This window comes from Lissotriton helveticus, chromosome 7, assembly GCF_964261635.1.
Source record: "Lissotriton helveticus chromosome 7, aLisHel1.1, whole genome shotgun sequence".
Classification (NCBI taxonomy): Eukaryota; Metazoa; Chordata; class Amphibia; order Caudata; family Salamandridae; genus Lissotriton; species Lissotriton helveticus.
In genome coordinates this window covers 1,361,765,836-1,361,780,448 of record NC_136068.1, presented here as the reverse complement: position 1 = coordinate 1,361,780,448, position 14,613 = coordinate 1,361,765,836, and the positions used below count along the sequence as shown (strand labels likewise).

General features: G+C 51.3%; 1 protein-coding gene across 1 annotated transcript in view; it reads left to right on the top strand.

Moving 5' to 3' along the window:
- STX8 (syntaxin 8) overlaps positions 1-14,613 on the top strand; it is a 1,335,619-nt gene that overhangs the window by 166,209 nt on the left and 1,154,797 nt on the right. The window contains exon 2 of the mRNA XM_078654681.1: positions 12,445-12,544. Within this exon, the coding sequence (XP_078510807.1) occupies positions 12,445-12,544 (100 nt within the window). The remainder of the gene's footprint in view (positions 1-12,444; positions 12,545-14,613) is intronic.

Sequence of the window (14,613 nt, the reverse complement as noted above, 5' to 3'; positions counted from 1 at the left end):
GAGAGCCATTGGACAGTCCGTTTCAAGGCTTCATTCAGGGAAAGAATCTCCTTGAGGGAGGAGATTTTGATGTAGGTCTGGGCGTCGTCAGCGTATACATGGTAGGAGATATTTGCGGTGTGCAGTACTTCGGCTAGCGGTTCAAGATAGAGGTTGAACCTTGGGGGACTCCAACCGTGACTGGAGAGGTAGCAGACAGGTTTCCATTAAATAGGTATCTCTGAGACCGGTTATGTAGGAAGGATCTAAACCAATCTAGAAGAGAGCCATCCATTCCCATTCTGAGTTTGAGGCGTTCAAGTAATTTTTCATGGTTGACCGCTTTGAAAGCCGAGGATAGATCTAGAAGGATTAAGAGACCGGTTTTGCCTTGATCAAGGGGATAGAGGGCATCATCCACGATGTGGGGAATGGTGGTTTACGTGCTGTGCCCGGGCCTGAAACCGAATTGGAAGTTATCTAGTAGGTGGAAGTTGGTGATGTGTTGGCTCAGCTGTTGTTGCACACACTTCTGCAGAACCTTAGCTAATAGTGGGATGTTAGAAATAGGTCTAAAGTTGTCAGAGGAGGCAGAGTCAAGCGCCGTGTTTTTTTAAGATGGGTAGGACTTGGCCGGCTTTCAGAGAGTCGAGTATCGATCCCTGAATTAGGGCGGCATTAATTATGCAGTTCAGCTAGGGATGATGGATTGGGTGGCAGCAGCTAGGCAATTAGGGGGGAATGGGTCATTAAAGTGGTTGTTCGGTTTTAAGGTGGATAGAATTTTTTAAATGAAGTGTTCGTCATAGATTTCAAAGTTGGTCCTGTGCGCTTGTTTTTTGGGAGATGCCTGTGGAGGCGGCTCGGAGGGAGGAGGCAGATCTGGAAGGGGTTGAGAGTAGGTAGTGGATCTCAGCTCAGTATCTAAGGCTGTGATTTTGTCAGAGAAGAACGAGGAGAATTCCTCGGATGATATCAATGACTTGGGGTTTTCTTTCGCTATTTTGGCCAGTTTGTTGGATTGGTGTTTGACCAGTTGGAAGAGTTTGCGGGGTCTGTTCTTGGCGTTCCCCAGCTCAGACCTGAAGAATTATTTTTTTACGTTAAGAATGTTCCTGTTGTAGGCATTTCTGGCCCGGCAGAGAAGTTTTAAATGTGCGGCTGAGGGTTGCTGTCTCCAGATTCTTTCGGACTGCCGGAGGGATTTCCTCTCGCTGTTGAGAAATGTTTGTTATAGTTGCAGAGTAATGATCGTTGAGGTCACTGGCCTCTGTGATATGGAGGGGGAGGTCAGATTTGCAACGAGCTGCCAGTTCCCTGAGATCAAGGTTCCTGGTGTCTCTAACCCAGCATTTAGGGATCATCTATTGCGGTGCCCCAGTCTCTTGTTGGTTCCAGGTAATAGGAAGGTGATAGCGTGGTGGTCCGACCAGTCACAAGGGTCTATAGTGACAAGCTTGACTGTAGATTCCTTCATGATGATCCAGTCTAGAGTGGCGCCTTTAGAGTGTCTCGGGAGTGAGCAGGCTTGGGTTAGGACTTGGTCGGCCAGGAAACTTTTGATGGCGTTGACATGAGGATCCTTGGGGTCGTTCCAGTGAAGGTTGAAGTCACCCAGCAAAATGTCTTTGGAGTTGGAGGAAACCTTGGCTGTGATGATTTCCATAAGGTGGTCGGTTAAGGCGTCATTTATGCCTAGGGGTGGTAAAAGATGTGCAGGTTGCACAGTTGGGTGGTGTTGCTGCATACAGAAAGTACAAGGTATTCACAGGAGTCTGTGGTATCGGCCAGGAGTTCCGTGATGAGGAGGTTAGAGCGGTGAATGCAGGTAGTGCCTCCCCCTTGTTTGCTAGATTGCCTGTCCAGCCTTGCAGTGTTGTAGGGAGGGACTGGGAGGTCCAGGCATGGAGAGGAGGATTCGTATGAGGTCTGCAATATTGACAGCATGCTTAACTACTGACCGGCAATTAATTAGGAGGCCAGACAGAGGGGGGTCGGAAGGGAGTGTCGTGCGACGGGGAGGACCTGGGTACTGGCGCTAGGTTGCTGGCAACCACACTTCTGTTGCGGAGGGTAGCCGATCTGTTGGCTTTTATTGCAACCGTGCAGATGGCATGTTCAACATTCACGTGTAGTAGACTGGAGGTTACTGGGGAAGAGATGTGGGAAGGGAGGATGGCTAGAGTTTCCTCTTCAGTAAGGTTTAGTGGACTGGTTTCTCCACTTAATCACTGGCTTCTCCACTTAACCAAATTGTGTGATTCTAGGCAATAGATTAATTTCGCTTTCCCTCCTTTTTATTTATTATCACATATGAGGACAACGAAATACATGGCTTCAGATTGTGTGCTGTACAAAACCTTCTCCTGTGTTTGATTTAATAAACTATAATGTTGTTCGTGTGTAATAGAAACCCAGGTCGCCCAAGGTTTGCAGGCAACAAATGACTAGCCTCTTAGTTCACTATTGGCGTTGTTGTTGGGGTGGGGGGAAGAATAAATAGTTCTAAATTCCTGTTTGAAAACTATCACTTTTAAAAAAAAAATTCAACGCACTGCTTTAATCTGATGCACTGATAAAATCCTATGTACTAAGGTGAAATGGTTCTGTATGTTAATCAAATACACTTTGTATTTTGAACAGACTTTTGCTTACTTTTACAATTTTGCTGCAAGATGTCTTTAAACATGAATGTGTTTCTAAAGTTAAGTGGTGTAGGACACCCTAGTTACTCACTTTCTTGATTTTCAGTTAACCTTCAAATAAATGCTTGCCCTTATTTAATATCGTTTGCATCTTAGTGCTGAGTTGAGTAAACAGCAGCCCAGTGCTGCTGTTGACCATGGGGCTCCATGCGGCCCCCAGTTCGTACTTTGATTATCACTGGTCTAGAGTGAATGCACAAGAGCCCAACTGTAGAAAGGAAGCTGAGAAGGGAGGACGTCGAGCTGGAATCACCCATTTCACAATTCGGAACAATTAAAAAAATTCAAAATCAGTGGTTCTGCCAAAGTATAAAAAAGAGGAACCCAGAGAGAAGTACCAATAAGGGCAAATAAAACCTTTTGGGATATAGCCAAGATTCACAATTGGTAGTCCAGGATCTTTTAATAGAAAGACGTCCTCCCTACACCCTTGAAGAAACTATCAGCGGAAAGTATACCGCTTCTTCATAAATAACAGAGAAGAAGTTTTCAAGACCTTCTCTTAAGCAACCAGAGACAGGAAGATAACGCACTTGGACATCCAAATAACTTGCCAGGAAGGAAATAATCCCTAGCAGATTTATTTGAGATCTGCTGAGTTTTTAATCGCACAGACTATTGGAGGTCCTGCGGAGACCCAATAGATGTGCTTGTAATGAACAATGTCCTGAAGAAGGTGCAAGATTGTGTAGATCACCGAAACGCCGCGTCAACAATTTGTTTGTTTACTATTAACTGTAGTGTGACCAAGGAAAAAAAGTTTTGATTTTTTTTTAGTAATAAATTGTGAATTTGAATGTTTTTCACTAAAGATGTTTTTATAATTGTGACTAATTGTTTTTAAATGATGCATAACATGATTCCAGTACTGCACTGATATTTTAACAAGACCTTTAATAAATAATTGAAATTTTAAGCTCATGCGTGATAATGTACCCCTGTTGAATAATTGTTACAAAGAGTTTTGTAAATTTGGTAACCTGCGCAAAGACTTTCTTCACACTGAAGGGTAGGTCGCTATACAGTTTAGCGACTTGCCAGGATTTTTCTATCCTCGAAAAAAACTTTGGAAAAGGAAATTTGTTGTTTTAATATTGTGACCCATTCCTTTTCCAGTAAAAGGGTACCTCCCTCCATACTTGGTTATTCAAGAGCCCAACTGTTACATTGGCCCAGAGGCATATTCTCAGGCAGGCAGAGGCACAGAATGGTTAAAGTAAGAAAAGGCCAGCTTTCTAAAAGTGGCATTTTCATACCTACAACTTAACGCCTTAACCGCAGCTGCAATTCTGCCACGGTGCTGGTGTTCTAATGAGTGGGCGGGGCTGCGACGGCCGTTGGCCGTTCGCAGCACTGGGGAGCATGGAAGGGGTTAAAAAACAAATTCACTAAAATTTGTGTTTTTAAATTGCGAGTCCAGAAACCCCAAACTCCAATTTTCTATCCGCTCCCAATTGAAAGATAATTGTGTAAAATGTTACAAGGCAGCTCCAATGTTAACCTATGGGAGAGATATGGCTTGCTGTAGTGGAAAACTAATTTGGTGGGTTTTCACCACCAGGACATGTAAAACTCACAAGTACATGTCGTACCTTTTAAATACACTGCACTCTGCCCATGGGGCCACCCAGGGCCTACCTTAGAAGTGCCTTACATGTAGTAAAAGGAAGGTTTGGGCCTGGCAGGTAGGGGCACTTGCCAGGTGGGAATGGCAGTTTAAAGCTGCACACAAGCTCTGCACTGGAAAGCCTAAGACATATTTGCAGGGATACTTAAGTGGGTGGCACAATGGGTGCTTCAGGCCCATTAAGTAGCATTTGATTTACAGGCCCTGGGCACACTGGTGCACTATACCAGGGACTTATTAGTAAATCAATCATGGAGAAATTAATCGCCATTAAATTTTAGGGAGAGAGCATATGCACTTTAGTCCTGGTTAGCAGTGGTAAAGTGCCCAGAGTCCTAAAGACAACATAAAGAAGGTCAGAAAACAGAAAGAAGAACGCAACACTTTTGGGGATAGCCCTGCAGAAAGGGCCAGGACCAACAACGCTCTTAAAGTGTGTGTGTATAAACTCTCCCTTTATCTTTTGTGGGGGGGGGGGGCTGCTCCTCAAACCCCCGTTTTTATAGTGTTTTGGGGCAGTTACACCCCCAATTCCCCCCATTAAAAAAATTAACGTACCTCCCTTCACCTCTACCCCTTCCAGAACCCTAACAAATCCTTCCCCTTTACCTCTACCTACCCCTGACCCTAAAATCACCTTTACTTCCCTTTAGCTCTACTCATAGCTTAATTCTAAAATAACCCTTACCCCCATTACCTCTACCCACACCATAACCCCATTTCTTCTACCTACCACTTACCCCTAAAATCACCCTTACCCCCTGTTGGACAGGCCACATGAAGGTCCGCTCTCCCCCGGCCCAACCAGGCCCGAGCCCAGCCACGCAAGTACCACACACCACCATTGCACGTCCACCGTCCCCGCAGGGACCCCTACACTCGAACCTGTTGACCGCGTAGGCCGACCCACTACCGGCCTGCGCGCCCATCCTGGGCGCCATCTTGGACACTCCACCACGAGGCCGCCTGACCCCCGATCGACCTCAACCCTGGGCCTGGCCAGGCCTCAGACATTCCGGCACCAACGTCCACCCAGGAGGTGAGCGGGCTACTTGGTCAGTCAATGGGAGCAAGAGGTGTCGATGGCTCTCCCCCGCCAAGTGCCGCTCGCCCATCGCCTCCCCGGGCGCTGGCTCCACCCCCCTGCTGGGTGTCGGGACTCCCTCATCCCGGACCTCCCGGCCTCCAGGTGCGAGGGTCCGGACATCAAAGCACACCAGCCCTATAACTGGGGCAGCTCCGGAGCAGGACGGGAGTTGTATCTTGGAGTCGAGAGACGCAAAGAAGAACTCATCCTTGACGGACTACTGGCGCTGCCGTAGCTCTGTCTTGTGCACCCTCGTCTTGCCTGCTGGCGCTGCCGCGGCTTTGGGAACCACCCTATCCTTCATCGTCGTCGGGACCTGCTGGCGTGGCCGCGGACCGTTTGTAACCACCACCTTCATCGGGACCTGCTGGCTCTGCCGCGGACCGTCGTCTTCCTTCATCCATCTCGGGACCTGCTGGCTCCGCCGCGGCCCGTTCATCTACACCACCGAGCTCGAGGATTGAGAGCTATTTCCATCTTTTTGGTAACAAGACTGTCCCGCTACCCTTTTCCCAAACAGAGACCAGAATAGAGGGGACCCCTGAGTCCAGACCTCCTTGTACCATTCTACCGTACTTGAAGAATTACCTATAAAGTATCGTTGAACTTTATCATTGTGTGGTGTCCGTCTGTGGGGGGGGGAGTTACTTGTCTGTACGATTCACTGGAGACGGCTCTCCCCGGAGACCTCTCCCCTTATCCTCGGCCGACCCTCCCGGTCCGTCTAACATTGGTGGCCAGCGGCGCGATCCGAATCACCGCATAAACCGTACAGAGAGTAGCTCACCCCACGGCGAATCACGATGTCAACTAAAGACAGCGGATCAACGGAGAAATGCCAGATGGAGAAATTGGATGAGTACAGCCATCGTGAACTTAAACAGTTCTGTATCGAATTAGGTATCGCTACCACCGGACTAAATACCAAAGATGACTTTAAGCAGGCCCTAGAATCTTGGGCAGAAACCGGGGCTGCCGGAACCCCCGATCAAAACATCGCAGCACAAACCCCCATGGCCCCTGAAGAGCGAAGAACGGGTCTCTCGCCAGACGAGATCCAGGAACGAGAAAGAACCCGACTACACGAGCTGGAAATGGCCCGGATCAAAATGGACGTTGAACTGAAGTTGGCCGAACAGAAAATCAACTTAGAGCACCTGCGTCTCCGAGAAGAAAGAGAGGAGAAACAGAGACAAAGGGAGCTCGAGGAAAAGAAACTGGCATATGAACATGAGCGGAAACTAGCTGAAATCGACCTACGCAAACAGAATAAAGAAGCAGGGGTGTCCGAGCAACCCCCCACTCCAGGGGCAACAGAGAAGAAGGTACACATCCCCAAGGATGTCGTTCGAGAATACTTCCGAGAGGACGACATCCAGCAATGGTTTAAGGCCTATGAAATCGCTATGACGGCACACCGGATCGATAGAAGCGATTGGGGGGCCGGTCTGTGGGGGAGATTCCTCAATGAGGGCCGCGACGCCCTGCTGCAACTCCCGGACCACCAGATGACCTCCTATGACCATATGAAAGCTGCACTCCTCACCCGCTATGGCCTCACACCCGAGATGTACCGTCAGAGGTTCTGAGACTGCACCCGCATCCCGGGTACAACTTGGGTGGACTATGTCAATTACTTTAGCCGAGCCTTCGAGGGCTGGATCAAAGGAAGCAAGGTCACAACCTACGAACAACTGTTCAATCTTATGGTATGGGAGCATCTGTCGAACAATTGCTTCATTGAACTTCGCCAGCACCTTCTCGACAGCAAGTTAACGGATCCCCGGCAGCTCGCAGCCGAAGCTGACCGGTGGGAGATCACCAGAGTGGGTCGAAATGGGTCCTACGAACAGAACCGGAACAACAATGGTCAGCACCGTCCCCGAGGAGGAGGAGGCCAAGGACGCGGAAGAAGCAACGCTCCGGTCACCCCCACTACCAGCACCACCCCCCCGGCCAACCGGGGCAGCACCCCAGCGCGACCGGGATATCGAGCCAATGGTACCTGCCATCGATGCCAACGAGTCGGACACTATGCAAACGACCCAAACTGCCCCCAGTACCAGAGCCCAAGACCCCGCCAAGTAGCCGCTGCTGCTCTGGGGGAGGAACAGATCTCAGAGGAACAAGAAGAATATGAACAGGAACACCAAGAATGGGAGCCAGCCGCCATGGCTCTCGCCTGCCTAGGGGGGGGGGGACATGGTCCCGCGGGTCCCCCTACCCGCTAATACCCAGAAGTACAGCCAATGGGTGGGCATCAATGGACGCCGGGCTGAAGCCCTTCGTGACACTGGGGCCAGTGTAACAGCCGTCCGCTGTCACCTGGTGACCCCCGAACAATACTTACCAAACATTCTCTGCCCGGTACGTTCAGCCGATAACTCAGAAAGTCTGTGTCGGATGGCCTGCGTCCCCTTCGAATGGGGAGGGGTCTCCGGCATGTTGAAGGTGACGGTCCGAGATGATGCCCCCGTAGACTGCCTCCTGGGTAATGACCTGGAAAGCTCTCCATGGGCAGCAGTCGAACGAAAAGAGCACCTGGGGATGTTGGGCGTCCCGGACTGGGCGTGCGTCACCACCCGGTCCATGACCGCCCGTGCCAACCCCCGCCCAGAGGAACCCGAATGGCCGGCGCCACCGCCTCCGGTCGCCCCCGCCGAAACCACCAACCGTGACGTCCCCCCCGAACCAGCTCAACCTCCAGACCTCGCTAACCCCGACCAGTGGCCTCAAGAGGGGGGGCCCACGCAAGAACAATTTCGCCAAGAACAAAAGACCTGTCCCTCCCTCGAGGGACTCCGCCAGCAAGCGCTAGCCCAAAGCGCAGGGGATACCTCCGGAACTCACTGGGTCTACTGGGACAATGATCTGCTGTACAGTGAGCAAAGAATCGCGGAGCTGGGGGCCAGCCGAGTCCTAGTGGTACCCCTCCGTTTTAGAGACTTTCTGCTAAACCTGGCCCACGATGTCCCCCTGGCAGGACACCTGGGTCAAGACAAAACCTATAGCCGCCTGGTGACCCACTTCTTCTGGCCCAAAATGAGGGACAATGTACACCAGCATTGCCGATCTTGCCCCACGTGCCAAGCCAGTGGAAAGAGCGGCCGCAAACTGAAAGCCCCCCTGCAACCTTTTCCCGTGGTCACCACCCCGTTCGAGAGGGTCGGAATCGATATCGTAGGGCCCCTGGACCCACGCACAAAACAAGGCCATCGATTCATCCTGGTGCTAGTGGACCACGCCACCCGCTACCCGGAGGCTGTTCCCCTGCGGACTGTGACAGCCCCGGTAGTCGGCCGGGCGCTGATGGGGATCTTCTCCCGGGTGGGCTTCCCCCGGGAGGTCGTCAGTGACAGAGGCACGAACTTTATTTCGAAATATATGAAGTCTCTCTGGCAACAGTGCGGGGTTACCTACCGGTTCACGACCCCCTATCACCCTCAAGGAAACGGACTCGTTGAGCGGTTCAACCGCACGCTCAAAGGGATGATCGGGGGGTTGGAAGAGCCCCTCCGTCGCCAGTGGGATGTGCTGCTGCCGTGCCTCCTCTTCGCCTATCGAGAGGTTCCCCAGAAGTCCCTGGGCTTCAGCCCATTTGAACTGCTATATGGACACCCCGTGCGGGGACCGCTCAGCCTAGTCAAGGAAGGCTGGGAGATGCCCCCTCTAAAGAACCCACCAGATGTTTTCCGCTACCTCCTAACTCTCCGCAACCAGACCCGGCGATTCCGAGAACTAGCAAAAGCCCACCTAGAGGCCAGTCAAGAGGACATGAAAAGGTGGTATGACCGGAATGCCTCCTCCATCGAATTTGAACCTGGGCAACAGGTATGGGTGATGTCCCCCACCGAACCCTGCGCCCTACAAGACAAGTGGACAGGGCCCTTCAAAGTGGTCGAGCGCAAGGGTCCGGCTACCTATCTCATCGACTTGGAATCTTCCCGGAACCCCCTCCGGGTCCTCCACGCTAACAGACTGAAACCGCACTTTGTACGGACAGAACTCAGCCTCCTGATGGCCACAGACAATGGGGCTGAAGAGGACTCCGAGCCCCTCCCTGACCTTCTACGAACTCGGGAGAAAGACGGCTCCGTAGATGGGGTCCGACTCTCAGAGGCCCTCACCCGAGAGCAACGCCAGGAGTGCCGAGTTCTCCTGTCACAATTCGCCAGCCTGTTCTCCCTCACCCCAGGTGTCACTTCCTGGTGTACGCACGATGTGGACACGGGGGACAGCCCCCCTATCCGCCACCGGGCCTACCGCGTGCCAGATCGGGTACGGGCCTGCATCCAGGAAGAAGTAGCCAAAATGCTCACGCTCGGGGTCATCGAGCCCTCAGACAGCCCCTGGGCCAGCCCTGTAGTACTGGTCCCCAAAGCAGCTGCCCCCGGCACCACACCAGAACTCCGGTTCTGCGTCGACTACCGGGGCTTGAATGCGGTCACCAGGACAGACGCACATCCCATCCCCCGGGCAGATGAACTAATCGACCGCATGGGAGCTGCCCGCTACCTCAGTATCTTCGACCTGACGGCGGGCTACTGGCAAATCGGCCTCACACCCCGGGCACAAGAACGTTCTGCCTTTTCCACTCCCGATGGCCATTACCATTTCACCGTCATGCCCTTTGGCATGAAGAATGCCCCAGCAACATTCCAACGGCTCGTCAATCAGGTCCTGGCGGGGCTCGAAGGATTCAGCGCCGCCTACCTAGACGACATCGCTGTATACAGCAACCATTGGTCCGAGCACCTCCACCACCTCCGAGCAGTGCTGCAAGCCCTTCAGCGAGCTGGCCTCACGATCAAGGCCAGCAAGTGTCAAATTGGACAAGGGTCTGTAACCTACCTTGGGCACCAGGTGGGAAGCGGCCTGGTGGCCCCTCTGCAGCTAAAAATTGCCGCCATCCAGTCCTGGCAGCCCCCCATCACCCAGACCGAGGTACGAGCCTTCCTGGGCCTCACAGGCTATTACCGAAGGTTCGTGAAAGACTATGGTACTATCGTGAGGCCCCTCACAGAACTCACGTCAAAAAATCAGCCCCAGAAAGTCAACTGGACCCCAGAGTGTCAAGCTGCATTTGAACAATTGAAAGCCGCCATGTGCTCCGCCCCTGTGCTCCAGGCCCCCGACTACAGCCGGGAGTTCATCGTCCAGACGGATGCCTCCGACCATGGCATTGGGGCAGTCCTGTCTCAAGTGAACACCGAAGGCCGTGATCAACCGGTGGCCTTCATCAGCCGGCGACTCCTACCACGGGAACAACGCTGGAGCACCATAGAGAGGGAGGCCTTCGCGGTGGTGTGGGCCCTCAAGAAGCTCCGGCCCTACCTTTTTGGCACACCCTTTCGGGTACAGACCGACCACCGACCCCTGCAGTGGCTGATGCAGATGCGGGGGGAAAACCCGAAGTTACTACGCTGGTCCATCTCCCTACAAGGGATGGACTTCACAGTTGAACACCGGCCTGGGCCAGATCACGCCAACGCAGATGGCCTGTCCCGGTTCTTCCGCCTCGACGAGAAGAGTCCCCAAGAGGATGGGTAACTCTCCCCGCCTTCAGCTGGGGGGGGACGCATGTTGGACAGGCCACATGAAGGTCCGCTCTCCCCCGGCCCAACCAGGCCCGAGCCCAGCCACGCAAGTACCACACACCACCATTGCACGTCCACCGTCCCCGCAGGGACCCCTACACTCGAACCTGTTGACCGCGTAGGCCGACCCACTACCGGCCTGCGCGCCCATCCTGGGCGCCATCTTGGACACTCCACCACGAGGCCGCCTGACCCCCGATCGACCTCAACCCTGGGCCTGGCCAGGCCTCAGACATTCCGGCACCAACGTCCACCCAGGAGGTGAGCGGGCTACTTGGTCAGTCAATGGGAGCAAGAGGTGTCGATGGCTCTCCCCCGCCAAGTGCCGCTCGCCCATCGCCTCCCCGGGCGCTGGCTCCACCCCCCTGCTGGGTGTCGGGACTCCCTCATCCCGGACCTCCCGGCCTCCAGGTGCGAGGGTCCGGACATCAAAGCACACCAGCCCTATAACTGGGGCAGCTCCGGAGCAGGACGGGAGTTGTATCTTGGAGTCGAGAGACGCAAAGAAGAACTCATCCTTGACGGACTACTGGCGCTGCCGTAGCTCTGTCTTGTGCACCCTCGTCTTGCCTGCTGGCGCTGCCGCGGCTTTGGGAACCACCCTATCCTTCATCGTCGTCGGGACCTGCTGGCGTGGCCGCGGACCGTTTGTAACCACCACCTTCATCGGGACCTGCTGGCTCTGCCGCGGACCGTCGTCTTCCTTCATCCATCTCGGGACCTGCTGGCTCCGCCGCGGCCCGTTCATCTACACCACCGAGCTCGAGGATTGAGAGCTATTTCCATCTTTTTGGTAACAAGACTGTCCCGCTACCCTTTTCCCAAACAGAGACCAGAATAGAGGGGACCCCTGAGTCCAGACCTCCTTGTACCATTCTACCGTACTTGAAGAATTACCTATAAAGTATCGTTGAACTTTATCATTGTGTGGTGTCCGTCTGTGGGGGGGGGAGTTACTTGTCTGTACGATTCACTGGAGACGGCTCTCCCCGGAGACCTCTCCCCTTATCCTCGGCCGACCCTCCCGGTCCGTCTAACACCCCCTTTACCTCAACCCACCCCTAAATTCGAAAATGCCCCTTTAACTGTACCCACCACTCAACGCTAAATGAAACTTACCTAAAGTGTAAAGGCCATCGGAGTAAAGGCATGCGGGGTAAAGGAACATGCGGAGTAAAGACTGAGGAGTAAAGGCTATGGGTACTATAAACTACAGAGTCAAGATTACATGCTCCTTCAGCGTTAGGTATGCAAAACATATTCAGCACATGCACCTGAACAAATACCACACTGCAATATACCTCACATCATTATTTTTATGTTATTCAACATAAATGTAAGAATATTCATGAATGTACCCAGATGTTTTTTTTATAATGTAACTCTCTTTCACTTCTTAATAAACTGGAATCATGCATTATGACATTTATGGACTGTTATTTTGTGCAGGTTATCACTGTATGAGGCTACATCCCACCTGGCCCAGGACATCGCCGAAAACATCCATGAGCACAATCGATATCTTCGAAATGGGGAAAATCCAGCAAAGGTAAGATCTGCTGCTCACAACGGGTCGCCCTCCTCATAGCCCCACCTTTGTGGTACAATTCTAACAAATTTCCAAAAAAGAATGAATTTGCTAGGTTGCCAGGAGAAATTGGCCAACAAAACCATTCATATTCGGAGATCTCAAGAGGCTCCATGATGCGCTCTCCTAATTTTTATTCCAACCAGACATGTGTTTTCCCCTTACTTTACAAACCATAGGAATTGGCACACTCTTGCAACCTTTTTAGGGCTCGCCTGGCGTTGCAGCGCGAAGCACTGCCGCCAGCGAGCCTTATTGTCACTGTATTGCCTCCCCAAGTGGTACAGACCGGTGCCCGAGCAGACACCGGTCTGTGAACGCGGTTTGCAGGCGTCGCCACTGGCACAAGCCGCAGGGAACGCCAAAGTGCACGCTCACGGCGTCACGCTCCTGCCCTCCCACGTCTCTTAGGCTGTTCTCCGCTCCAGGCCGACTTGTTGTTTCCTGCTTCTCGCAAGCTCTACGGTCACCAACACTCGCAGCCACAGAATGTATTCTTCCATGTATACACCACGGGCCGCCACGCACATACTTTTTATGTAGAGGGGTGCCGTGCTCTTTTCTCGTAGCCCCGGGTGTTTTAGTTAATAGCCTGCATGTTTTTCGGAGCAGAGCTTTGGGCACCGGCACTTATGCTGAATGGCAGGTTAGTGTGTGTAGAGCGTTTTTGATGTTTGTGGGCATAATGAATTACCTGGTGAATGTTCAAATGTTCAAATGTTTTAATGAAGAAGGGCACTGTACTCTGTTTCACCATGGTGCCCGTTTTCATTTTAGAAGAGGTTTACTTCTAGTTTCTGTTTGTATCTCTTATGTAACTCGTGTAATCCAAAGTCTTATGTATCGCAACTGGTTCTTTTGTAAAGCGCTCTGACACCTTCGGGTAATGTTCGCGCTATATAAATTCGCATTAAATAAATAAATAAAAAATAAATAAGGAGCATCCTGCTGACAGCCATTTTGTCAAGTTTATTATAATGTGGCACTTGTACCGGTTTGAAATGAGTTCCATTTTTATCTGTGGCTCGAAACACTGGCTTGCATGCTGGGCCGAATACTGTAGTCATAGATTTTTTTATTTTATTGCATAATCTGTTTCTGTCATTATGGTAATGCGTTTGATTAAGCATTTTAAGGTTTTTCTTTACAAGTCATTCTTCGCACAATGGAAGCCAGCTATCTGTGAGCGAAAGGGCACGGCTGGTTTGGGGTTATCTTGTACGCTTTACAATTGATTACAATTGAACCGCGCCATTTCACCATGTTGTCAAAATTAGATCCCGTCAGCAGAAGGGCATCTCAGAGGTCACAGTTTCAGTATTTCCAGAGGGGGAGGGGGGGGGCGTTATTCTCGTGCACTCCACTTCCTCCCCTTGAATTATTCATGGGCTGAGCTATTAAAAATAGCCCTATGTTAGATTTAGGGCTGACCACGTGTCCCACATTTACTGCCAGGGTAAAGGTCATAGGCATTTCACTTTTGGCGCAAGGCTGAGGAAAAAGTTGTTCCAATTATTCTTAACTTGGCTGCAAAAACGGCGGAAGAGGGGCATTCTAGGAAGGCAGAAGCATGATTTAGTTCCAATCAACCAGGACAAAGCTTTCATTTAGTGCATGGCAGAAGAACAAGTATCAAAGTTCAGCAAAAGTTATTCCTGAGAATAGAATTCCTTCCATAGATTTTGGTTTTGTTATCTGTAGACATTGGTCTGTACAGTTGTCTTCTTTTAGAGTATTTCTGTTTTTTCAGATTATAATTGCCTTACTGTAGATACAATTTTTCTTTAAAGCTTCATGGAGTCTTTAAATTTAGCTACATGAATACTATAATGGTTTATGTTGTAAACTTCATAATGCCTCACATAGATTAATATTGTGTGGCGTTTTGGTGCCTCTGATCACAAAGTTACTTAGAGAACTGCAAATTAGTTTGATAAATCTGTAACAAAAAATCAAACCAAAATGGCGTCTTTGCAAGCAGCTTGTTCAGTATGCGTTGGGGAAGGCAGAGAGCAGTTGCCATAATATTA